Consider the following 26,221-nt stretch of genomic DNA (forward strand, 5'->3'; position numbering starts at 1 on the left):
CTTCTAAACTGGGGCAGATTTCTTGGATTTTGCTATCTCTTCCCTATCTCCTAAGTGAATTTTGTGCAGAAGAGAAGTGATAAGCCTGAACAAAGTCTACATTCAAGGTTCTTACCTTAGACTTTACAATGAAAGCTGATCTTACTGGAATATGTATCTATGGAGAGGGTATGTTTTACAACCTGCAGAACAAAATAAATTCATATCTGCGGGAAATTTATTGGATAGTGTAGACTATGTTTCATAGATGTTGCCCCCTCTCCAAAAAAAATTCATGGAGGCACAGTATAAGGAGCAGAGGCAAACAATTAGGTCTCATGATTTACTCTACCTATTTTAACAGGGAAGTGAGGGCCTCCCAAATGGGGGTCATGGTCCTTAACCCTTCTGCTCAGCTACTGAGTTAATCAGTTTGGGACATTTTATTAGTCCAATGCTGAGAGAGAAATGCAGTTTTATGGCAACAATTTGTTAAGTTTCTTTTTCAGCGTGACTCGGTGCCATAATCATCAATAATTGTAAACAGGGAAGGAATAATTAACCTGCTTTTTTCCATCACATTCATAGACACCGTGTCTCACGTAGAAATCCTACATATCACTTGCTATCACAGTCCATATATATGATATTACTGGTCAACAGTAAAATGCCTTAGCAAACAGCTCAAGCAAAAACTTACAACATCATGGTGCATCTGGGAAAGTGCAGCCAGCTTGTCAAGGTAAGGACCACACGGGCCTCTCAAAAAGCAATTAAGGGAGAGAGAGTCGTAATATTGAATGGGGAGGGGGGGTGGCATTCCTTGGAGAGAGGCAGTACCAGTAGACTGTGAAATTCATATTGACTAGAGACGCAAACAGACAGGTAAGCGAGAGAGCCTTGCTTTTTCCACTCTGCTTGTCAGCTGAAGAATACTGCCTGTAGTTCACTCCTTTCAAAGACATTTCAAGCAAATTCAGCCATCCAAAGATGCACCTATTCAAAAGCAGCCAACGGGTCTGCTCTCAACACAGCCATTCATATAGAATATAAAAAAAACACTATTTACACAGTTCTGTAAAGAAACAACACTGTGAGGGCTTCAGTGTAAAGAACTGAGTGAGATGATATTTGGAGAAAAGTAGAAAAGAATTGCTGAGCTCTGGGTATGTGCTCAGTGATGTGTTAAATCCAACTTGATTAAAGCAGGAAAACGCCTTTAACAATGAACTGTGCCAGTCCACTTAATTAAGTCAACTTGTACTGGGGAGCGCTGGGAAATGGAAAGCAAAGCAAACAGGGGCGCTGCTCAGTCCCTTAGCTTTTCTCTGGATGCTAATCAAAGGCTTGATCTCCGAGCAGGACAGGCCTCAGGGATGTTGCTCTGCTTGGCTGATCCTGGCAATTTGCTCTTGATAATACCCTCTCTCACCCTGCACCCCACAAACCCCAGCATCCCATCACACCTAATCTGTATGGCCGCTGAAAAGCACAAACAAAGCCCCTAAAGTACACGTCTGCCTCACCAGAGATTAATCACATAATAGCTATTGTGTTATTACATGCTCCTTATTATGCTGTCTCCCTTTGTTGCTCCTCTTTAGAGATTCCAAAATAAAGACGTTTCCATTGATTAACTAAAACAGTAATCATTGGCATGGCTTTTAAATGTATAAAGACGAGACCCTCGGCATACACACATTTCAAATTTATGCTCTTTTGCCCAATCTTTGTTTATGTATTCAACTGTTTGTACAACATCCCAGTGAAAGCATCTGGTGAGTATTACTATGCCTGGAGGTTTTGGGGTGGGTGGGTGGGTGGGGGGGGCAATTAGAATTGCATGATTTGTTAGCGGTCAACACAGTACGGCTCTGCGGTGTAACATGAGAGTTTGGTCATGCTATAAGTTCTTCCTCTCCGAAAACCTTCAGCACTTATCAAAGCCACAATCACTCCAATTATCTAACCATCATATCATCAGTCAAACAAAGCCATGTGTACCCTCTGTGCACATGGCAGAGTGTAAGAAACCAGCAGATGAGGTTAATGAGAGCAAAGGAAACAAGAAGAGTTGGACCTATCAGTACACCAAGGATAAAAGGGGAGGTGGGAAAAAGACTGGAAACTTGTGGATAGGAGGGATGATAAGTCACAAAACATCACCATAAAACCCAATCGAACCTTTAAGCATGTATAGTGAGAAATGTTTGCACCTTACCTTTGAAGGATATGAAGACTCGGGGTGCAGCCAAAATGTCATTGCTCATTGGGGTCCCGAAAGTGAAGCTGGACAGTGCCAGGAGGGTGTGGACCGTCCACAGACCGTCCAGCTGCATGGTCAACCAACCTCCAGTAGCACAGAAACGGTGATAAAACAAAAAAAAAAGAAAAAAAAAATCACTGCAGAGATAAGAGGGGACAGACATGAAGGCAGTGAGTAGAAACTCTCTGAAGTCCACACTCCAAAAGCTTCAGCGAGAATGCGACATTTTAGCTCGTGTCAAAGCTTTTGCACAAGTTAATTTCAGTGAGATGTCAAAACAGTGGCCCTCAAGGGGACTCTTTCTGTGAACTTTGGCAACGCAGCACTGATGTGTGGGGACTGGGGATTACACCCAGATCTCTGAGAGCCTCAGAAACTGCAGAGTGTCGGTGGAGACGGGCCAACCTTTTTCAGCTTTGTACACAATTCCATTTGGTAAAAATTATGTTCGACCTTTGTGTGCATGTGTGTGTGCGTGTGTGTGACAAACTGATGGGGGGGATCATGCTGCCATTGTTGCCTGTCGAGCTCTAGTGAGAGAAGCCTTCCTTCTGTTCCTCTCCAGGCACACAAAACACATTCCTACTTCATGACAGTGTATGTGGGCTGCTCTGTAATTATGGGTTCACCTAATACCAGGTTATACCAAGTCTTTGCACTTATTAGAAAAAGAGAGACAATTTTTGTTACTGATGTAATCTTGTAAAAAGCAAAAAATTACCAAGGATTTGAAGGCGACATGATTGAGCCTTGTTACAATAGTTACTAAACTGCAATAAATAATGGAAAAACTCAGTCATGATGAAAGCCTCAAATGCTTTCCAGTCTTGCAAACATTGCAGCGGTGTTCATCAATTTGGTCTTCGGTTAATCAATAATAAACACCAGGGGGCAATCAACGTGATCTACAAATATCTCATGGATCATAATCAAAGGTTGTGTACTGCCTCCAGGACAGGCAGTTTCTTGCCCTTGGCTGAGCTCCTTCACTTCCATCGTACCACCTCTAGTGTGCCTCCACTTCATGAAGGAGACAAAACTGTCACACACAGAAGTAACTCCAAGGGTTTTCTGCTCCTATATGGTGTGCTGAAACTTTTTGCAGCCTCTACTCCCAGAAAAGTGTCCAAGGCACCCTGATTTCAGACTAGACACAAAGTGAAATCACCCTCCGAGAGCCGGATCTGTGCTTTGACCGCAAGACTCTGGAACCAAGCATTCAAATTGTGACCCCAAGTCTTCTGGACCAGGTCTCTACTTCAAACATGGCTCTGGAAACTAGAAGAAAGCCAAAGAGCCTCAGACCGGTTGGTTGAGTTTATGAGCATAACCAGCTGTTTAAACCTCAGCTATTTACTGACAATTTGTTAACCGTCCAGCTGTTTATTCTGAGACAGAGGCCAACTCCTTCACACAAGCAAATGAAATCAAACAAAGCACTGCTTACACATGACACTGAGGAGAGACAGAGAGACAGAGCCACAGCAAAGCCACGGCAACATATGACCAGCCAACTCTGTCTCAATGTCCTCTAATTGAATGGTCACATTTTATATTCATGTGATTATGTCTGCAAATGTAAACACAGCTCTCTCCTCTTTGGAGAACTGAAGTGCAATAATCCAAACTCGCACATATAGACAAAAGAGAATAGCCACAAGTTGGTCATGGCTCAAAGGGGCTGGTAGGTAAAATCTACTATTACAACCTGACTCCAGACGCTGGAGCGCTTCTCCACAGTCCAGTGGTGCTTTCATATTCAGACAATAAAGGATCCAGTCGCATTTGGTGACCATCCAAAATATTTCACCAATAACTAAAGACTTGTTACATTTCACATCACTTATGGCTCCACAAATTTATTCCATTGCGATAAAAATAGAAAAATAACAACAAAAATAGGAAACTTTGTTTATTTGTTTTATTTTTTCCTCAGCGTGTGCGTGCCGTCAATAACAGGAGATATATAAATAGATCAATACCTGTGTTAATGAAACATGACATAGGAAAAAAAAAATGTGTGTCAACAGACCTGTAGCCAACATATGGAGGACATAACAATAATTAATCTGGTGTGGCGCGGAGGAAATGAAAATAAACTGAAGAACATCATTAGACTCCTGCAGTAATTAGAAGTTGCGACGTCAAAACGAAATTGAAATGCTTAAGGATGAATTGTTGCGATCCAACTCTTACCATGGCGTGGTAGTTTTTTTTTTTAATTTTTCCACAGGCAAAAGTGTAGATTTATCAAGTCGATGGGTTATTTTAGGTTATGCTGCAAGATAATCAAACTACAATATAGAAGCACTCAGTTCTCATCCCATGAATCTTGCCAGTGAAATGACAAACAGCCAGCAAAGAGCATCAATAAGCAAGTAATTCGGCCTACCTTGTTACAGTTTTCCGAATATAACTTCAGATCCAACCTTGCAAGTCATTGAGCAAACCAAGTCCAACAGATCGGTCACTTTCGCGTCCAGATTGAAATGAATAATAATAAAAGAAAATCCCGGTGCTGTTTGTGGACAGTCCTTATTCAGGGGGGCAGCCTATACCTGGGCACACGGCGTGTTTATTGGCCCCGGAGTTGTCAGTGTTTAGTAGGAAGGCTGCAGTTAAAAAGGAAAAAAAAATCTCTCTAGTTAAATCTTGTGCAATATCGCAGGACGAGGAGGTGTTGCCGCTTGACCCAAATTAACATCTCCTGGAGGATAATAAAGGCAATTTACAAATAGTCCTTATGGTGGAAGGAGGTCCAGGCACGCAGCGTGTGTTTCTCAGGAAAGTTGTGCGCTCCTGACTGTAGGGAGGCAGGGCGCTAGCAGGTGGATGCAGAGGCCCATTTGCCTTAAACACACCCACAGGGCGGGCAGCGCGCCGCCGAGCCGCCCCTCCAGCCAGCCGAGGGCGAGCCTGTCATTCACCAGCCGGCTGTCAGAGCTGCTGGCCGGCCTGGGCAAGGTATGGCCACTCTCCATCCAAATGCGATATTTTACTCTCTTGTCGTTAAAATGCCTGGAAAAAAAGAAAAGCACAACATTCATTTGGAATCCACAACAGCATTCAGGACTAATCTTCCCGTTTATCATTTGCAGTTTTGGTGACAACTGCAATCATGCATCTCATTTATCAAATTGAGCTCCACCACATAATAGCCATAATAAGCAGTTTTGGCAGTTTAATGACATTAGATGAGGGGATCTTGATATAATTGACATCCTTAGATGCTGTTTCTACACAACATCCATTGGCTGGGGGAAAAAAAAACTGTTAATCAATTAAACTCTATTAATAAAAGTAATTTAAACCTTGTAATGCATAAAGCCTTAAAAAAAAAAAAAAAAAAAAAAAAAACCTTTGATAAGCAACCTGCCTTGCAGTGTAAAATGAAAATACACAGTAAATACAATATTAAAGATTTTGTACTTTAAGCATGCAACTCCTGCAAATAAAATAATAGTGATGAAAACAAAACTTATTATTATTATTATTAGCAGTGGTAATAGCAGTAGTAGTAGTAGTAATATAGTAGCAGTAGTAATAGTACTAGTAATATTAAGTGTGGTGGTTGTTGTAGAAGTAATAGTATTTGTAGCAGTTATTGTAGCAGATGTTGCAATTATTGCAGTTGTAGTAATTATTGCTGCTGCTGTCACTGTCGTTCTTATGAACGTCTGCAATGTAGCATTTCATGCTTCAGTGAAAATTCGCATGCAAAAATGTTTCTCATGTCTAAATGTGCATGCACAAAACGGTTACATGTCTCCACGTAACCGTGTCTTACAGTAGTCTCCCATCCTTTCCACAGCTGCTGTAGTGTAGCAGTCTTGTCTTTCATGAAGGAGGTGTTTGCTTGCTTTGAATCAACTGCCTGTATTTCCATCTTCTATCTCTGTGACAACCAGCTAGCCACCATCTGCCACCCACACATGAGGTGTGGAGGGAAAACACTGAGCAGGATTTGGCTCAGGGTGCCTACATGTGTTCTTTTTCACTCAATCAACAAGTGAATGGCTTTTAAATAAATCAGATAACTTTAACTTTCTTGAGTTACACCTTTACAAATCTGGATTGTGGAGGAAAAATAACTTCAAAAAACTTTACCAGTCACTTGGAAAAAAAGTTTTATCAATATTAGTTTATCCAATATTATATGTAATTTCTTTTCAGTGAATATTTGACTTGCCAAGTCCATTTCAGTGACTTAGAGCACACAGACAATGTATGGAGTGTTGGGTCCAACTTATCACAAATTAAAAGTCTTATCTTAGTTCTGTCCTCAACGATTTGAATAAGAGTGAGAAATGAAATTCATTTGATGGTACTTGGAAAATGGCCATTAAAAAGCCTCATTTGCTTCCCTATTCAAACACTGATTGGACACTTCAAAGTCATTGAGTTACCAACTGTAAAGACTTTCTAAAGCTCAATGAGGAAATTAAACATTTTCCCATTTTTAATCATATTCTATTCAGTGTCTGTTCTCACCTGAATTATCTGTCCCTCGTTCAGTCTTGAACTTTAAATTGCATGCCTTCGATTCACCATTAAGCCTGTCGGCGAGTTAGAGAGAGAGTTTGTTAGGTGCTCAGCTGTCGAATCAATGGGGTCAATAGGAGCTGTCCCGCTCAAGTTTTCTTCCATATGAAGTTGTGACGTTCACTCTGTAGCCCTCACTCTGCATTCCGACCCAACATAAAGGTTCTTTTTTAAAGTGACTTGGCAGAGGTCAAATAGAAAAGGATCTGTCTGATGAGTCCAAGCAGACTGCTTCCTCCTCAGGACAAGTTATCTATTCAGCGAAGACAGGACAGATTTTCTGGCACTGACGAGAAGCCGGCCATTTGACTCCTCCGAAGCCACATCACTGCACATTCCTTAGCCGCTCCATTCCTCTGAAAGAAACAAAATGGTATTTGCTGTCAGCACTTATTCCATACAGTCCATGTATGATTATGCTTTTCAAATCCAAGGTGAGCTGTGTACATTAGCCAGAAGGACTTTGTTAAGTGGGCCTGAACTACAATATCTGTGATACAATCTTGTCAGTGCATGAAAGCTGCTGTTGACATCTATCTAAGTGGTGTATGACATTGTTTTAATGTTCTGCAGAAGAACCTGCATTCCAGTTGAAGTGTGAACAGTACTTGCTAGGGGGCTCTACCTTCTGGGCATGAATGGATGCCAGGTGTTATATCAGCATTTGTGATTCTTACACCATTCAAAGGGTCATCCGCGATACATTCCCAATTCCAGCTGTGTGGAAAGATATAAGACCCTTTTGCATGCCTTTTAGTGACTGTCTTGGTGTTGTTCTGTTGTGCTGAACCTTGCACGGTGTGAGCATCCACCTTGAGTGCTGATGAGCTGAAAAATGTGGTTAATGCTCTAAGCCAGCCTCATAGAACTCGTGTCAACTTGAGGCCAATGATCAGCTCACTTCTCAACACCTGACATCTCCTGCTAAATGTGGCTTATCAAAACCATTTGAATGAATGTTTGAATGGATGGAGAACATGTCTGATGACAAGCTGCAGCTGGCATTAGCACTGTCAGCCTGAAGGCTTTTCACTCGTTAGTTAACCAGATTAGCCAGCTAGTTAGCTAGTTAGGTCTATCAACACAACAGGATTTTCATTTCTCTTGTCATGCCCAGATTCGCTTAGGCTGAACAGCCAATCAAAAAAGCTCTCTTTAAATAATGGCATTGCTGATTGAACAAACAGAAGCTTTCAGCCATCAGCCACTGATGATGGCTGACACCAACACTGCAGGACACATCATGCAAGATACAGGTGATAAACTGATGGTGAACCTTTGGCTCGGTGTGTCAGTATGCTTTAGTGTTGATTAGGTATAGAACTGAGTAGGGTACATGCTCTGTCCTCTCTCTTCAGTGACATCATCCTTTTGTTCTGAGAGCAACCTGCAGTGGTGTTTTACCTACAGGACAGGAGGGTCAACAGGTCAACAATAGAGACTGTAGTCTGCCCTCACAACAATGTGAATTTCAATTACAATGTGCTCTTTGTCTCACACTGGCTGCCTCATTGCCAGGCATCCAGTTTAGAACATAATACTGATTCCTGAAAGTATTATGTCTGTGCCACACACACACACACACACACACACACACACATGCATGCTCATGGACACACAAAGCCCTCGTGTGACGCAAAATCGCCTTGTTGCGTTAACTACTGTAGATTTAGTAACGCTTCAAATTCAGCAGTGAAGTGCTCACCTTGTGCTACGACCAGATATGAGAAAAGCTTTGCTCCTAGCGGTTTCTGTCAATGATGTCCTCAGAGTTATTAGCATTTAAATGAGAAAAGAGAACACTGCCACACTGTGTCATATCAAGATCACAGTAAAACTCTAAATATTATAAAACTTGTTCAGCAACTGAAGCATGGAGTCTAGCCAGAACAAAACTTTTCTTGTCACAGGGGAGGTGAGTGAGTGAGCGTGAGTGAGTTAGTGAGTCAGTAAATGAACAAATTAGGTGGGTGGATGTTCAGGCTCTTTGCTCATACTAAGTAAAAGCACACACCTCCTTGGAATGCAGATGTACAACTTGGCGATTGGGCCTCTCATGCGGGACCACCGTCCTTTTCCCCTACCTGTGGTTGGTGCTTTTGAGTAACATTTTCCTCTGTTGGTTTTGGCAATATGTTGAGCTCTATACATTTCCCAGAGTGTTGTTACTTTACTGCCAATCTCGCCTCTCCTGCCCCAGGGAAACGTAGCCCACTGTGGCCAGAATCTGAGCCCATTTGAAGGAAATGGCTTTGATTTCCTTCCACCTTTCACACATCAAATGGGGAAGGAAAGGAAGCCCGCGCGCTGCTCTTGACCTTGGTGGATAAACAAACTTATGCTCTTGTGAGTTTTCTGAGTTTTCTGGAGTGTGTGCGTGCGTGCGCATGTGAAACTGGAGCGGTGTTTGAAACAGTGCGTTTGACACAGCGTACTGTTCATGTGTTGAGAAACAGGTGCGCTCATTTCGACCCACTGCTGCCTTACATCAATGTTGAAATTATGTGTAAAGAAAATATTCTGTAATTAAATAAAAACACAAACCAAGACATCAGCATGGAGGTAAAAGGCCTACTCACTTTGTGATTCTCAATGCGCCTCTGTTTTCTCAGACAGGCCTTTTGCGGTCTTTTTTAGCAGTCACCAAGAAGTTTAATGGCAAAATTTAAATAAATAATCCATCTGCCAAAGCTTGAATGGTGATTGTATCTGGCACAGTTTAGTCTTCTAGGTGGGTCATATATGATTCATACTTAGTATGTGTCATCCTTCCTCTTCACACCAAACTTTCTGGGAGGCACCATATTGCACTGGAGTTCATGTTATTCTGGCAGGCCTCCTGGGAGAGCTGAAAAACTCTGTTACAACACTGAACCACTGAGGAGTTTAGATATGCATATAAAAACCTGCAGCAGGAGCCCAGGAAAATGTGCATGTTCCTGTCAGTTTCACACATTACATGATGATGTATTGAAATTTGTCTCAGTCAACTTTAACTTCACTGCTGTCCCAGGGTGACCAATCAAGCTGTCACACTTGACACTGTCATGCCTAGCCATAAAAGCAACAAAGAAAGTGGAATGACTCTGAGAAGTATATGCTGCGTTTACACAACAGATTAGCTGATGCCTTGCTGCTTTGCCAAAGCCACAACATCGCACTGCCAGGTTCAGTTTGTGAGGTTGATGGTTCTCCAGCTGGGACTGTTTCCAGTCCTCCCATGAGCATTTTTTACTATGTGTAAGAAAGTCCCATATATAGAATGTCACTCATTAAATGTGCACCAAAATGTCCTAAAAGTGGAGTATCCTCTTGTAATGGTTGTCAGAATCAGCCAATCAATCAGTCAACACAATCAATATAATCAGTCAGTGCAATCAGTCATAATTACTACATATCTCAGTTGTTGCTAATACATGTAATAGGCCTGCCAGACCAATTAAACTGTTTTAGTTTTTACATTAGTGCACATACAGATTGAATTCACATTTTGTTCACAATAGAGTGTGGATATCCGACCCAATCCTGGCCTGTTGAGTTAGGTCTGGACAAATATTTAGAAATTATGGGGTTCAATTATTCGGGTTCAGTCAAGGTTCAGTCACATCGGCAATATTTGAGTGAAAAATGATGGACCTAATGTCTGTTCTGGGCAACTTTGTGTATAGTCCTGGAGTTTATGTGGCAACACTGACGGCAACGTGTGAGTTATTTCAGGCAGTAAATGTAATCTAGCGATGAAGGACAAGCAGAATCTATGGGCTCGGATCGGGTTCAGACAAAACTATGCAGTCCGATTCTCACTGTAGCTCACACAGCATGTGATGATACATTGCCGATGTTCACAATGATATTCACCCTGTCTCTGGATCAATCTGTCATGCCCACATGCTTCAAGAAGTTCACCATCATTTCTGCACCCAAGAAAACAAGACCAGCCTGCCTGAATGACTACCACCCACTGGCACTCACTTCTGTGGTGATGAACTGCATTGAACCACTGGTCAAGGATTACATTTGCTCTTCATTACCCAGCACACTGGACCCACTACAACCTGCCTACCATCCCAAACAATTAATGGAAGAAATGAAATGAAATGCCATCACATGCATCCTCCACAAGACCCTGTCTCACCCAGACAAGAAAGGGAACTATGTGAGATTACTGTTCATTGAGTACAGTTCAGCATTTAACACCATAGTTCCCTCCAGGCTCATCACAAAGCTGAAGGACCTTGCATTAAACACATCACAGACTCTGCCCATCACTTCCTGACGGGCACACCCCGGGTGGTGAATGTAGTCAGACACACCTCTTATATCCTCCTTTAGACCGGAGCACCCCAGGGATATGTTTCAAGCCCCCTGATGTACCCCCTGTACACACACATAACTGTGTAGCCACTTTCAACTCAAGCACTATCATCAAGTTTGGTGACAAAACTTGAAGCCTTTCCTGAATATCAGCAAGACCTAGGATTTGAAGAAACAGGCAAGGTACCTGTTTCTTAACCTTTTTCCCTGCTGTTATTGCTATTATCTATATTCCTATTCTATTTAAATTCTAATGCATAAGTTCAAGGAACTAGTAGGATTACATTTCACGGTGATTATACCTTATATGATTACATGTGACAAATAAACTCGACTGACTAATTGATTAATTTTAACCTGCAAATACAACAGCATACACACATTTTGGGTTTTGGATATTTAATCTGCACATTCCTGTACATTTTTCTTAACTTTTTGTCGTAATTTTAACATATGAAAATTACATTTTGCATATTTGCATCAGTCTTTTGTTCATCTATTCATGCTCTGTGTTCTTGATTAGAAATTTCCAACTGCCTTTTTCAAAACGCTGCATTATCTTAAACTGACTTTTGTTCAAGTAGTGACACAGAAAATCAGTCAGTCAATGGTGTTGTATTAAATGTTTTGTTTTATTTCAGATTTCAGAATTTGTCAGGGCACGTTTGCATTATTCAGGTTTTTTTTTTTTTTTCACAGAAAAACTGCTGGCTCAGCCACATTTTGTGCTGATAACATGAAAACACTGGTCACACAACATCCGTTTTGTTTCCATAGCAATCAGCTGAGGTAGTTGCCACTATCAGCAGGAAGTGCACAGGCAGTGCAACTCTCAAACACTTATCAGAAACCCATGCCAGCCTCCAACTTTGTGGTAATTTATAATTGACATTCTGACTATCGCTGTTGTCATAAACTCTCCACTGTCCATGCGCCATTAAGTTCATCATCTTTGATGTGATTGCTCGGCTTAGAAGAAAGCAGTCTACATCGCAAGCGTCCTTCTAAAATTTTAACTATTCTGAGGGAAGAAACTTGCAGCCAGTAGTCATTGCCTTTCGTGGAAAAAATGCACAGGCAGTTTAAAAAAAAAAATGTCGACTAGTGTGAACGCACCCTCACACAGGTGGAGATGATTTATAGGAACATTATGTACCCTCTCTCCTGCTAGGTTGTTATCTATTACATTGTTTACTTGGCACTGGTTTGCTCCATGGATACTTCCTGAGGATGTCATGGGACTCCTAGTAGAGAAGAGAGCAATACTTCCTCTGTGTTTGCATTTTCTTCCTGTCTGCAGATAGGGCACGGAGGTCATTAGCTTGTCTGTCAAACTTGCATCCAGCTTCTATGGACCTGATGGGACAGACTGAGCTGATGCCATGTCTGCATCAGGAAAAAAAAAAAAAAAAAGATAAGTGTTCAAACCTGCTCAGCTGGTTCGCTGCTGGTTTGCTGCATGTTGAGATTTGATATTAGACATTACTGACAAAGACAAATGAGTTCAACTCAATGTTACCATTGTTTGTTAACACAGTGCAACTATGGAAACACAATGAAACAATGGATTGCTCAAAGGGGCAATCCCGCTCCTCTTGACAAACCTTATGATTAGCCATGAATAATTACAGTGTATTAAAAGAGAATCAATTATGACCTAAAGACACACAGTGTAATTGAATAGTTGAGAAAATTAATCTAGCCAAACACAATTTATAGCCCCAAAATTCCAACCTTGAAGTATTTATGAGGTCAGGTTCTCTTGTGAATTGCCAATCTGTGGGGAGTAGAAGAAAAATGTTCTTGATGTGATATTTCACTTTGGTACACCATTTTCATTTTCCAGCTGACCACATCTTGACATGAGTAAATGTATGACATGGGGTGCCCCTGGAATGTGAATTTTGTTTTTTATAAATAATATCAAAGATGGAATGAACCCATGTTTGTGACACTTGTCTGGAAATGGCAATGCACCCTTCCATGGACAAGTGCCAAAAATGACAAATGTTAAGCCACTTCTTATATTCACAATAGCCAGTGTGTTGCTGTCTCCATTTCCATGCCAACTGCAGAAACTCGCTTGATTGAGCTGTTGGGAGTTACCAGAATTGTAAGGTTATCAAGGTTGTTCTATGTGAACAAGTCCCACAAAGACTCTCAATACTTGTCTCGGTTGGCTATTGTTCGTGCAGGGACAGGATACTCCCTTCCTCTCCCAAAGCCTCACCCAGAACCCACTGAGATTCGCAGAATCTCAATGATAAAGGACTAAAACAGCGCTCTTTTCTTGCTTGACATACTTGGCTTATAAATCTACTTGTGGCATAAGACTTACATATAGGATGGCCTAACACAACATTGCCACTGAAATGCTGCAACTGGCAATAATATTGGACATACAGTAACATGCCATCTGATGGGTACTTCCCTCAGGTTTTTCAGTTGCTTCAGACCTCTAACCCCTGTCTAACTTAACAAACAAGCAACAACTGAGTTTGATAACAAAATAATGATAATAATGAATGAATAAATAAAAAATCGTCCTCATCACAAATACATGTCAGGTTTTGGTGTCTGCCCCTCCAAGTCAAATATCAAGGGCTTCTTTCAAGACTCAACATTTTGCACCGATGTTTGATGCTCACAGGGAAAAATCCATCATAGGGCAGAACAGTAGCTTCTCTAGCTAGACTAGAATAAAATGCAATCACAAGACATAATAGTTTTTAAGTAAGGGATGTGACTATTGACCACTATTGGTGTTGCTCTCAGCACCCACACTAATAACCCACAGCTAAACGCAACAAATTAAGGTCCATTCTCTGTTGGTGGCTGATATTCTGGGTAATGAATGACTGACAGTGTAACTCAAATTGGAGGTTGACGGAAAGGCAGTAAACCAAATAATATCATATATTATCATAAAATAATTGATAGATTTTTCCTGTAAAACTACACATCTCTGAGAAACACCTCTCTGTGGTCCCACAGCACAGCCACTAACTCACAATAAAGCACATTAACTTTGGTGTGTTATGGAACTTTGGCTGTCACGTCACCTATTTTTGGAGCAGCTCAGTGTGTTTGGAGACCAAATATTACACCTATAGCACAATGGACTATGGGTAAAATGATTTCACATTTCCACTAGTTACCAAAGAGACAGATGTTTAACAGAACTTTGTTTGAGAACTGTTTTGGAGAGTGTGGCACACCCCTTATCATATCATTCATTTAACCCACAGAAGGAAGTATGCTGAAGTACACTTGCTCTTTACTTTCTCATGCTGACGTTTGCCTCTTTCCTCTTTACGAGCTCATACAATGCCAGTGCCATGGCTACAGATCCAGTGTTCAAGGGTGTGCCCCACACACTCACACTCTATGACATTATGCTCACATGCACGCCACCCATTAATGATGGAAACTCTGCTGTTACTACAAAGGGATAAGGGGTTACAAAATCGCATCCTGAAACCAACGGTTTCCTTCCATGGCTCGACCAAGGGTGCTGACTCATCTTATCTCTTGGCTGGGGAGCTAAGATGACTGAGCAAGGTGTGTGACATCTAAACTGTCAAGAATAACTGATGAGTTGTCAGAACAGACGTTTTGGCACCTCAGTTTCACCTGTACTTCCCTCAGGAAAGTGGCCAATAAAGAGTGACAGGAATGATATCCCTAGTCATCCTTAAAACATCTGCCATTATAACGTCTGGTGAATGTACACTTTGATGTCGGTGCAGGACGGCTGGGTGTTGTGAGCAACTTGAGTATAATAACCCCACATTGCCTGAAGCATCTTGGATAGAGGATGGCTTTAAACACACATGCATGCCTGCATGGGAGTTGTGAGGGTGACAGGAGACTTAGTAACATTGTGTTTTAAACACTGTGAAAAGCCCTGGCCTCTGTTTGAGGTGCTTGTGTTGTCTGCCATAGTGCTGGAGGGGCTGTGGGCCCTGCATGTCTGGGCTGCTCTGCCTCTCAGCTTGTAGACAACACAGCGCCAGCATTAAAGGCCAAAGCAGCTCTGGATTGGATTCATCTCTTTGTGAACCAAGTACTGTTGTCAGTATCATCAAATCACTGGCTTCCACACATAGTTTTAAAGTATCAATTTTGTTTTTATCCTCAGTTGCTTTAGTAGACATTGCAGAGTTAGATTCTTTTTTTTTTTTTTTTTTTCTATACATAAATCCTCAATTGTATTTGGGTGTGAACTAAATCCACTGGGACTGAATGATGTCATGGGAGTGGTCCCTGGCATAAGGCGTAGTATTGGGCTGGTCACTGTGTGTCCCTGGCTGTTTTCAGTAACACTTCCTCCTTGTACTATAAACAAATAGTGATGCCACATATGCTGAAGATCAGCCAGTGTTGAGTAAAATTTTATGTTTGGCACTACTGAGGCATCAAGACTCAGTCACTGCAGAGAATTAAACTCAGGTTCTCATGATGACATCCAACCCAAGCCATGTCTCCATGAAACAGCAAACAGAGAAGATGTGAATATCCTGAGCAGAATTGATGACACATTTTCCATTAGAGGCAGCACTTGCTTTTTTTTTTTCTCATTAGTCCTACTAATGCAGGACCACTGAAGAATTGCTCAGTTGAGTTGGAGTCCCAGCAGCCAGTTGGAAAAGAGATCATGATCAGATGTCATCTGATGCTCCATATGCTATGTGGCTTTACCCCGCTGCAGATGTTTTACCCAGGGCTCCAGGTGACAAAGTCATTAGGTTTTATGTACATCTAATTATTAAAAGTGTTGAGTGCCATAGAGGATAGTTCTCCACTAAGATGATATATGACCTGGTTAAGTGAAGGCCTGTGCCAAAAGGATCCACCACAGTTCCTCACCCTTAATAGTTTTATATTTTGCATTAACACAGCTATCCTGCTTGTATTCATCAGCAGTATTCATTCCCTTTCAAACGAGAGCAGGGGACTTCATCAAACAATATTCAGCTTGAACCTATTGAACCACAAACTGTTTTGGTTTCTAGACTTGGCTGTATCTCTGTGCTTCCCTGAACCCCTTTGTGCTCTCCTTATACGACCTATTGGCAGTGTCATCTCTATTACAGCACAGATCTACTCCCTGGCATCAAACATTAGCCTGATGCATGAAATTTACTGAGACTTTGGGCAAGTTAACATGAGTCACACTCCACTTGAAAAAGCACCCTCTAGCCGCAGTAATAAAATACTTTCCTTGTAACATCAAAGTGGTCTCCTTTGTTTTGCATGAGGAAAGCATATTTGAGCATTTGTCTCCGCTGTTTATATGCAATTATGGTATATACAGCGAGGGAGTTTTGAGGACGATGTATGCATGTCACCCAGTCGGATGCCTGCCAGGTCATTAAATAGGCCACAGTTGGAATGTACTCATAAACACTATTCCCTTCCAAGGGTGGATCCATTTCTATTTGCTCTCCCCAGGCGATACTGATGTATTTTAAAACTTTGTGTGACAGGGTAAGAACACTTCATAAACGCTTCATAAAAGTTTTTTTTTTTTTTTTTTTTAACCCAGTCTGCAGAGAGACTGTCCTCGGCCTAGGTTGGAGTCATTACCTCACTGACGAACAGTGCACTGCAGCACAGACCAGAGCCATTGATGTAGAATTTTGGCCTGGTTTTCATAAAAGGGGATCACTGTTTGTATGTCTTGAGGTCTAAGTTTAAAAGATTTGTCATACCATAGAGAAAGCTGCCCTGATCTCCTGACCTGAGCAAAGCAAGCTCAGTAGAACACTTGGTAATCATAATTCATCAAACCAAAAACATACGCTCAGAAATGTGCAATGCTCAAGCCATGGTCAATTTGGTTGCCATTTTAACTCCATTACTACTACTACTACTACTACTACTACTACTACTCCATCTTCTTCATCATCTTCTTCTTCTTCTTCTTCTTCTTCTTTTTCTTCTTCTTCTTCTTCTTCTTCTTCTTCTTCTTCTTCTTCTTCTTACTTTTGCTGGAATTATAACAAGGTTTTGGTCAGCATTTGTAGTTCATCTGGGGGTGATTTAATTTTGCTTTCCGGCTTGTGCTGCCTAATCCAAACAAATAGGAACTGATAACTCTCTGAAATTTATCTCATGAATTCATCAACATGTCGAGTGATTATTCACAAAGCTGGATTCAGCAGCCTGCCATGTGCAGGATGCCATTCTGAGAAATTTGACTTCACCGGTGACTTGAAATGGGCTCGCAGTCATTGTTAAAGTTCCACTGGAATATGCTGCTCCCTGACATTCTCAAGTCTTTTCATACAGTTTACCTGAGTTTATTGGCTGGATTGTAAAGGTGCTGCAATAGGAAATTACCCACCACAGCAATGTGTCAGAAAATATCTCCAGGGCACAGCCTGTTTCCTTCTCGAATAAGAAAGGATGAAAGGATCCTTTGTGAGTTCTGGAGAGTCGGCATCAAGGTATACAATTCTGGTCATGGAGCAACTACTTACCTTTGGAACAGACATTTTCTCGCGAGAAATCACCCGCTGGGATGCATGCCAATTTGGGGTGTCATTATTCAGCCATTAACAATGCATCTCAGACCATAAGCAGCTGGGGCACTGTCCCTATTTAGCAGGTGAGGAGAAAGCAATAGAGGAACATAGAAGGGAGGGAAAAACCTGAGCAGGGAAGCACCACCTGCAGCTAACCTGCAGCTCTCCCAGAAACAGAACGAGGGACTGCAGCATGGAACAGGTGATCCGATAATCTTCCTATCCCAGTGGGAATCTCAGCAGCCCGGGACAGCAGATTCAAGTATTAGCAGGCAGCTCGGGGTGGTGGAGGTCTGGATTGCAACACACAGCCCAATGATTAGAGAAGAGAGAGAGAGAGAGAGAGATAGGTGAAGAGGAGATTACGCTGAGAGACACGATAAAGTCTAACAACAAAAGAAAAAGGAGAGGGCATATTTTACTACGACTGCAACTCTTTTTCTTTCTTTCTTTTTTTTTTTTTTACCACATGGGAACTCATTCCACACATCCCACATTTGTTCTTTGCATGTTACATGCCTGATACCACCCTGTGATCATGAACATCAGTTGGAATGGCAATTCAGCTCGCCTGAATCGGAGTTGAAATTTGATCTTGTCAGTTTTATAATAATGGAAAGATAAGAGCAAGGAAATATTACTAGATATTTGATATCCTGAAAAAAATCCCATTCAGCATTTAGAGTCAGGGTGTGTATGTGTGTGTCTGTCTTTGCACACGCAAATTGATTTTGTGACTCATTAATATTTTTTCATACAGACCAAAATATAATACCTACAATAACGTAATAATATATCTAATATACCTTCTAGATCATCAAAATTTGTTTGAATGTAAGCAGGTTTGGAAATATTGGTGGCAGGTTTTCCCAAATACAGGGACTTTTCCACATTTTTGGGTTTAGAAACTAGATCCCTCCATCTGCTACTTTATTAGTGCTAATAAATAAAATCAAATGCCATGTTTTAATGCTTTAATGTCAAGGTTGAATGTTCATTTACCTCAATGTACTATTAAGTAAAATATTTCATCTGTTTTGTTAGGCAGTAAGCTTCACATGTCAATCATTAAAGGAGAAGAGAGAAGAAAAATCCCCCTCAGTGCGCAGGAACAGGCCCATCAATCACTTTTCAACTTGAACACGACTGACACTCTCAAACATCGCTAGAGGTTAGAGTGGACATGCCACTCAATGAACTCCGACCCACACTTATGTGACTTATATAACCCATCAGCTGATGACTGACAGAGGATCTGGTCTGACTTACCTCTGTCTCTGTCCCCTATTTCTCCCACTACTGTCTCTCTTTGTTCCTTTCCCTTGCTCTCTCTTTCTCATGCACATTCATGCAAACACACACACTTACACACATTCACACACAGACTTTCTTCCTCCGTCTCCACCACAAGCACACATACAAACATGCACACACTCAGTTGGCCACTACCTGTAGCTCACTCTTGTGTTCTCCCGCTGTGGGCATTTGCATCACAAGCAGCTGAAGGACACTGGTGGTCCATTGACAGGGAAATGTGGGTAAAGCATGCCACTAGGATATGGTGTATTATTTACGCCCTCACACAGAGATCAGTTGAAGCATCTCTCCAGGAACAAATACTAACTGTCGCATTATTCCGAACATACCCTTCAGCTATTCCCTTAAACTGCCTGGTTAGCCTAAGAATAGAAACTATGGGGTCTCTTCTTTTCTACTGTCAACTGTAACCTTTGGCTTGAGGACAGACAGTTTCCTGTGTTATGACTCACAGCACATCATGTAGTCAGTCTAAGCATGCAGTGAATGCCAACTTAAAAGAAGATGCTATCCTGCAAGGCTATTAGACTCTAGCCAAGAACTGGCACAGACTGTAAAGCCCTTCACACAATTGCTCTGCAGGGCTGTGCTATAGTTTGGTCAGAAAACATTATGACAGCCTCCTTGTCCTCTAAAGCCAAACAGAAATAATACTGCTTGATAAAAATCTCAGGGAGATTGTTATTTCTGATACTTTGTAAAAATAACTACGATGCCAGCTTTGAAAACTTTGGCCATGGCAGGTTAGGAGAGTGGGAGCTGGGGAGACGCCACCGTTTGATCCAACCTGACAAGGAGATGGAAGGGGGAGAAAAAAAATGAATAAACCACATTGAAATTCTCCAGCCTAGTTCTGATTCTCTCTAGAGAGCAACCAAGCAAAAGGAATATCTGATAAAAACAGAGAAGAGAAACAGGCAAAGAAACTTTGGGTTTTGAATTATTGAGGCATTTTCAGGGTTTAGTGCATGTGTAGGGTTGTGTTTTATGCACAGTTTCATGTTGGAGTCCTCATGAATGAATTTGTATGTGCACAGCTGTGATAGTAGTTGTAGTACATAGCACGTGCACTCTGATACTATTGGTCCACAGTGGAGTTGCAACATGTTAGTACTACTATCCAGTCATAAAAAGCCATTCAAAATCCAGATAAACCTTTATTTTTGTCTTCCACATTGTAAGTCATGCTTGCATCCTGTGCAGAGGAAGATGAAGAAAGAGCCTTGTTAGAATGAAGAGTCAAAACATTTCATTTCTGATCATTTGAGTTTAATTTCTAAGGACTACGCACAGTGCCATGTGGCGAGTAATACAAACTGGTGTTGAGTATGTGGTCTCCATGGTGACCATCCCATAGTTAAGGGGAGGGAGTCTCAGCCAGCATTGTGTGTCTAGACCATGTAAGTGTCTCCAGTTGGGTGAAGCTGAAGCAAGTCTGGCGCATCTCTTTCATGTGCTAGATCAGAGCCATGCTAATGTTACTTACACCAATATTAGCGCCACTCGGCTCAGCCTTGCTGTAATTGCCGAGTGCCCATAGCAACCAGTGATTCTGAAAAACACTGTTGGCTTTTCATTTGCGACTAAAAACAGTGCCAAAACCAGCAGGCCAGAAAACCTGCTGACATTTTTATTTTTATTTTTATTTTCAGAAAATCCAATTTTAGAAGCATGTTGACTGAATGAATGATTTACTATGCCTTTTGTATTTGATGACCGATGTTGGCCCCACTGGGAAGTTGCAGGCTTGAATTATTACTTGCCACTGAATTGGGGCAAGCGTTGTCCCCAAGGGTCTCGAGCTCTGTAAATTGCACGATATAGCATGGTGGCTCCTGTTGAGAGTTAGCCCATCATCTGATGCTCGTATGCATACTATCAAAACCTGACAGGGAAGCTATTTTCTGTTTTGAAACTTCTGTGTTTCTCTGTGTGATGCAGTGATATGTGATTTGTGAATAATTTATCAGTTTTGAACAGTTAAGCGACTTGGGAATGCATCAATGAAAACCAATAAAAGTGCTGGTCTTGTGCAACAATGCACAATTGCATTTGGCTGTTGTTGGCTCCTTCGAGTGCCACCCTGCAGCTACCGCCACAGGACTGAATCAATCGCATTAATAATGAATGATCGAAAGGTTTGTGTTTGTTCAGTAAAAAACGGAGAAAATCCAACTTCCCAAGATGAATCAAATTTCCACTGGCAAGAAGAGGCAGCTGCACACTGTTAAGCTCACAATAAGTAATTGTACTCTCTTTTTTGAGACAATGTTTTGAGGATCTTACAGAATTTACTGGGAGCTTAAATGTGTGCACTAGTTTGTACCTTGCATTGAAATTTTTTTTGTTTTACACCTGAATAATTTGCCTTTATGTGCACACACTTGGTCCCTCTAAAGAAGAGACAGCAATCATAAATAGCTGATGATGCTTTCCAAATATGAAGGGCTATCAGTGAGAGGATTTATGGCTCACAGTATATATGAACCTGCTCATCCAGATGCCTGGTTTTATATACACCTGCAGACCCTTTGGGATCTGTAAATCATGCAGGCCTATACTTACATATAGGACAGACTTTATCTATTTAAAACTGACAGTTAAATCACAACAAACACATTCAAAAGCAAACGGGGGGGAATAGCCATCTCCCACATGTAGAGTCCTTCTACACAACGAATGCAAGAGTTTTCTAATGTCGGTAACACCAGAGCATTCTGGTCAAACGTGTGGGTACTGAATGCAAAACCGAAGCACAGGTTTCACTTCTCAGTCTTCTTCAGTTCAGCAGTTTCACATGGTCTTTTCCTCACTTCAAAGTCCTCCTAATAGAGCGTAATTTACAGCCTCGTGGCTTCGAGAGCTGATTTTCTCTGCCATAAACTGCCATTATTCACCGCCCTGTCATCTCAGAGACCTGCCAAACATTCAGCCTGACCGTGAGTGGACATGTCCAAGAGCAGTGTTTATGTGCATGGTGGGCATGTCTGTGTGTATCTGTATGTGTGTGTGGGCGTGTGTGTGTGTGTGTGGATGTGACAGACAGAGAGAGGGAGAGAGAGAGAGAGAGAGTGACTGAGTGTTAGAATGAGAGGTATCAACAGACACATGGGCACAATGCATGACACTCGAAGTGGCAATGATATATTTAATTTTGATATAAGGCAAAGAGGGAAATGAATCAGACATACAAAAAAGATTTGGTAGAGATTCTCTTTGTCAAGATGTGTGGAAACTAAATCAGTTCAGTTCCTGTTTTTGTTTATGGAGAAACACTTTTTTCAGAAATAAAATGAAAATTTAATCATAATACAGCATGGGAATCAATAAACAAAAATACATTACCACTCTGGATGTTTGCCCATCCATGGCTTCTCTTCGCTAAGCTTGATTTTGGCATTAAAATAAAGATTAGACAATATTTTTTAGACAATTTTTAGACCGAAATTTGAGAAAGTGAATATGAATTTACATTTTAATATGAACGAAGCATTAACTCAGTCACTCAAGTAAACATCATAACTCGGTAAAGCACATTCTCCAATTATAGGAAACCCACTTAAGATACCAGGATTACTCCTATATTAAATATGCCAAGATAGCATGTAGACATCTTAGTACATTCAATTTTGGTTCTTGCCGTCTGTGCAAACTTAGATTCGCACAGCATTATGGGCATATTTTGATCAATATGATGCCAACAAAAACATGATGCCAAACAGTAGTCTTATTTTTACAACTGGGATCGCCATACATTTCCTCTACATTCAAAGCAAGTGCAGTCAAATGGGGGGAGTTGGCAGCAGCTGCACCTTTACATAGTTTTTAACTTGCAAACTGTTCTACAAGCTGGAGAGGAATATTCTACTGCATTTATTCATAGATGGATAGACTTTGTCGCACTTTATCAAAGGTGCACGTAAACAGTTAAGACCTGAAACAGTGCATGGGCAATAGTCGGGTTTCTCCGTGCATGCAAACATGGCTACTGTTGAAGAGAAAGTGGATAAAAGAACAAAGGAGCTGGGGAGATAAGAGTAAGATAAGTATAATGTGAAGGGGGGCCTGAGAGAGACCTGCTGAGGCCCTGATAAGCATTTACCACCTGTTCCCTTGAGCCACAGATCTTGGCATTTGATAGCGACTCAATCAACATGGCATCGCTGGTATTTGGCAGCGTTATCCAGTGACAGATAATCGCTCCATTGTCCTGTATCCATGTCCTTCCACCACTCAGTGGCAAAGCTAGGCTGGAAACAGCCAACCAGCAGGGACCCTTAATGAAATACTTTATTCCAGTGTCCCCTCTGAAAATCCAGTCGGGCATCTCATTAGCTCTCTGGTTGTGTGGTATTCGGGAGCAGGTGGGCAGTCTTGTTGGGGACGCTGAGTGACGTCCCCTTTCATCTCAGGCCCAGACCTGCTCTTTCTTTTATGTGTCTCAGCCTCAGGTAGAAAGAGCTGCATAAAAAGATATGGGGACTGTATAATCTCTCGGCTCCAGTGACGACACATGTCATCTGGCTGTCCAAGCGCAAGATCATAGATATTTTAACAGCAATGAACCATAGAGACTGTGGGAAAAAAAGGGACGTACCAAATGCAAAGCAAAGCAAAGCAAAGCAAAGCAAAATATTACTTTCAGGTTGGGAAAATTTTAGATCCATTACATAAACTCAAGCAGTAATGTAAAACAATCTTTTTTGCCTTCAGAAATGGGAAATAAATCTGACAATATAATTACTTAAACATTATTCATTCTCAAAAAAAAAAAAAAGGCCAGAAACGTTGCAGTATAATGTTTTTGTTTTTGTGTTTTTAGATGCAAAGCCCCTCTACGAGCTGTAGTGAAACTCACTCAGTCATTCACACACTCGGGGGATCAAGCTTAGATATATGTGAGCTCCATTTGGACGAACCGGCTTCTTTCACAGAGGCGAAGGCGTAACAAATCATTCAGAAACAGTGTGTGTGGCAGCTGTAGTAGTCTACTGGCTATCATGTAAACTGTGTAACTGTAGCTGTGAAAACAAACAATAAATTTAACTTAGCTAAACATCATCTTCGTGCTTCTGCAAGTATTGTGATGGTAAGCAAGTGACAGTGATATATCATGTCAATCTCGTATTGATTTTTGAACGAATATAAGCCCTGCTAATAACATGATTGTTTATGGTGTCTGGGGCAATCCTGGGTCACACACACACACACACACACACACACACACACACACACACACACACACACACACACACACACACACACACATGCACACTGACTGACATGCCTTCCCACGGCCAAGCCCCACTGTTGGCACACTTGTTACAGTGTTTTGTCAGATTCACTTAAAGCCAGAGGACAGCTGTGGCCCAACAGCAGCTCAGCCACATTCACAGCACCCCGGGAACATGACCGACAAACCACCCCCCAACACACACACACACACACACACACACACACACACACACACACACACACACACACACACACACACGAAGAGCACATAAATAACATTAGGGTGCAGGATAAATGGATTTAGACCGCCACAGATCCGGTTACCCAACTATTTCAGCATCTATTTTTGCTCTGATTGATCTTAGTCAATCAGTGACAGGATATACACTAAATGTGCAAAATATTAGAGGCACTTTTTTCATAATGTACACTGCTGAGGTGAATCCAAGAACAAGCCATTTTCCATTATTGATTTCCCTCATTAAACCTCCACCAACCTCAGAGAGCAAGACACAGATACTGTAAAGAGAAGCAGGCAACTTAAATAAGGATTCTTTAAGCCTTGAGACAATTCTGCTCAAATTCAACCTGGGCCTCATTTTCCCATATTTTCCAACCGTAGTGATCATTGGAAAATATGGCAAAATGAGGACCAGGTTGAATTTGGGCAGAAGTGTCATTTAAGGGGCTGCAGCTCATTTTCAGGCGGACGTCTGTAATATATAAATTCAGTGTATATGCCAAAACCTCAGTGCCTTTTATATTTCTCAGATTTCGTTCAGTTTATCCTCATCAAAATATTCTGTACCAGTGTAACAGTTATACAAACACAACAGCAATTAATTAAGATGATTTAGCCAGTGCCATGTATATTCTGTGACCTTTTGTTTTGTGTTTTATTATGTTTTGTTTTGTATTTATGGGCACAATGTCTCTCGTGGTTTTCAGTTTCCAGGGTCAAATGTACAGTACATTTTTTTTTCATTTTTTCATCGATTCCCCACATAAAATCAAACACAAAAGAGACTGAGAATAGTTTCAGACAGAGATCAATGGAGAAGTGTAAGGATTTTAGCTTATTAGACCAAGATTATGTACCTTAGATAATGGGACACACTAAATTACACAAATAATTATTGCATACAGTGTTCAGTGTATGTTCATACATGCACATACTGCATGTATGTGCATGTCGCAATCTACACAACATAATCATATTTAATACTAACCAGAAAACACACTATTGTACAAACTAGTGATGAGTTAGCCAAAAGCCACTTCTCATGTGAAAAAGTAAAATGCAAAAAAAAACTTTCTTCAAAGTTCTTTAACATTTTCTAAAGGCGGGGCTCCATCCATGTTCATTAATACAGGCCAGTCTCCAGATGTTCTGTGGGAGAAGAGAGAAGTCTTATGAAACGTCTTAATTTAGATGGCACTGGAGGAGCTCCAGCTGCTTCCAGTCAGCTCCACAAGGTAAGCAGATGAACTCATCAGGCATTCGAGATCATCAGCCAAATCTGGTGCATGATGATCGGCTCCTCTGCAAGGTAACTTTTCTGTTTTGGTTTTAAACTTATGAACTTGTGCAACTTAGTGGGAAAAGTTTTATTACAACTTTAACAGCCAGACAACAAAGAAGAAAAAAAAAAGAAGTTAGGTTTAATTTTCTTCATCAGGTAAGTTAATTCTAATGAACATTAGATGAGTTGTAGTGAAAAACAATAAGATGCTCCAGATTAATGATGATGCAAGGATAATATATTGTATTCACAATCTTCTAAGCATCTATTAATAAGTGTTAATAGATAATAATGGGTAAAACAGGCAAGTAAGATGCTTTTTAACATTTAACAAGTGTTAATAAGCTATATATGTATTAATTACTTTTCTTCATTTGTTCATAAAATTATTAGTTTCGGATTTTTTGGCTGCTGGTAAAACTAAAGACGCAGTTTTCTCTGGCTCATGTAACTTCTGTAACTTTCTCATTATTTTTGACACTTAAGAGTTTAAATGATGAATTGATAATAATGGC

The 26,221-nt window shown here is 41.1% G+C and overlaps 1 protein-coding gene across 2 annotated transcripts in view; it reads right to left on the reverse strand.

The window, feature by feature from the left end:
* Positions 1-5,047, reverse strand: part of LOC115359535 (semaphorin-3F-like) — a 59,451-nt gene extending 54,404 nt beyond the window's left edge. For both annotated transcript variants that reach the window (XM_030052072.1, XM_030052071.1), the window contains exons 1-2: positions 4,638-5,047; positions 2,201-2,382 (exon numbers count right to left, since the gene is read on the reverse strand). In XM_030052072.1, coding sequence (XP_029907932.1) covers positions 2,201-2,318 — 118 coding nt within the window. In that variant the 5' untranslated portion in view covers positions 2,319-2,382; positions 4,638-5,047. The remainder of the gene's footprint in view (positions 1-2,200; positions 2,383-4,637) is intronic.
* Between the last annotated feature and the right edge of the window lie 21,174 nt (positions 5,048-26,221).

This window comes from Myripristis murdjan, chromosome 5, assembly GCF_902150065.1.
Source record: "Myripristis murdjan chromosome 5, fMyrMur1.1, whole genome shotgun sequence".
NCBI lineage: Eukaryota > Metazoa > Chordata > Actinopteri > Holocentriformes > Holocentridae > Myripristis > Myripristis murdjan.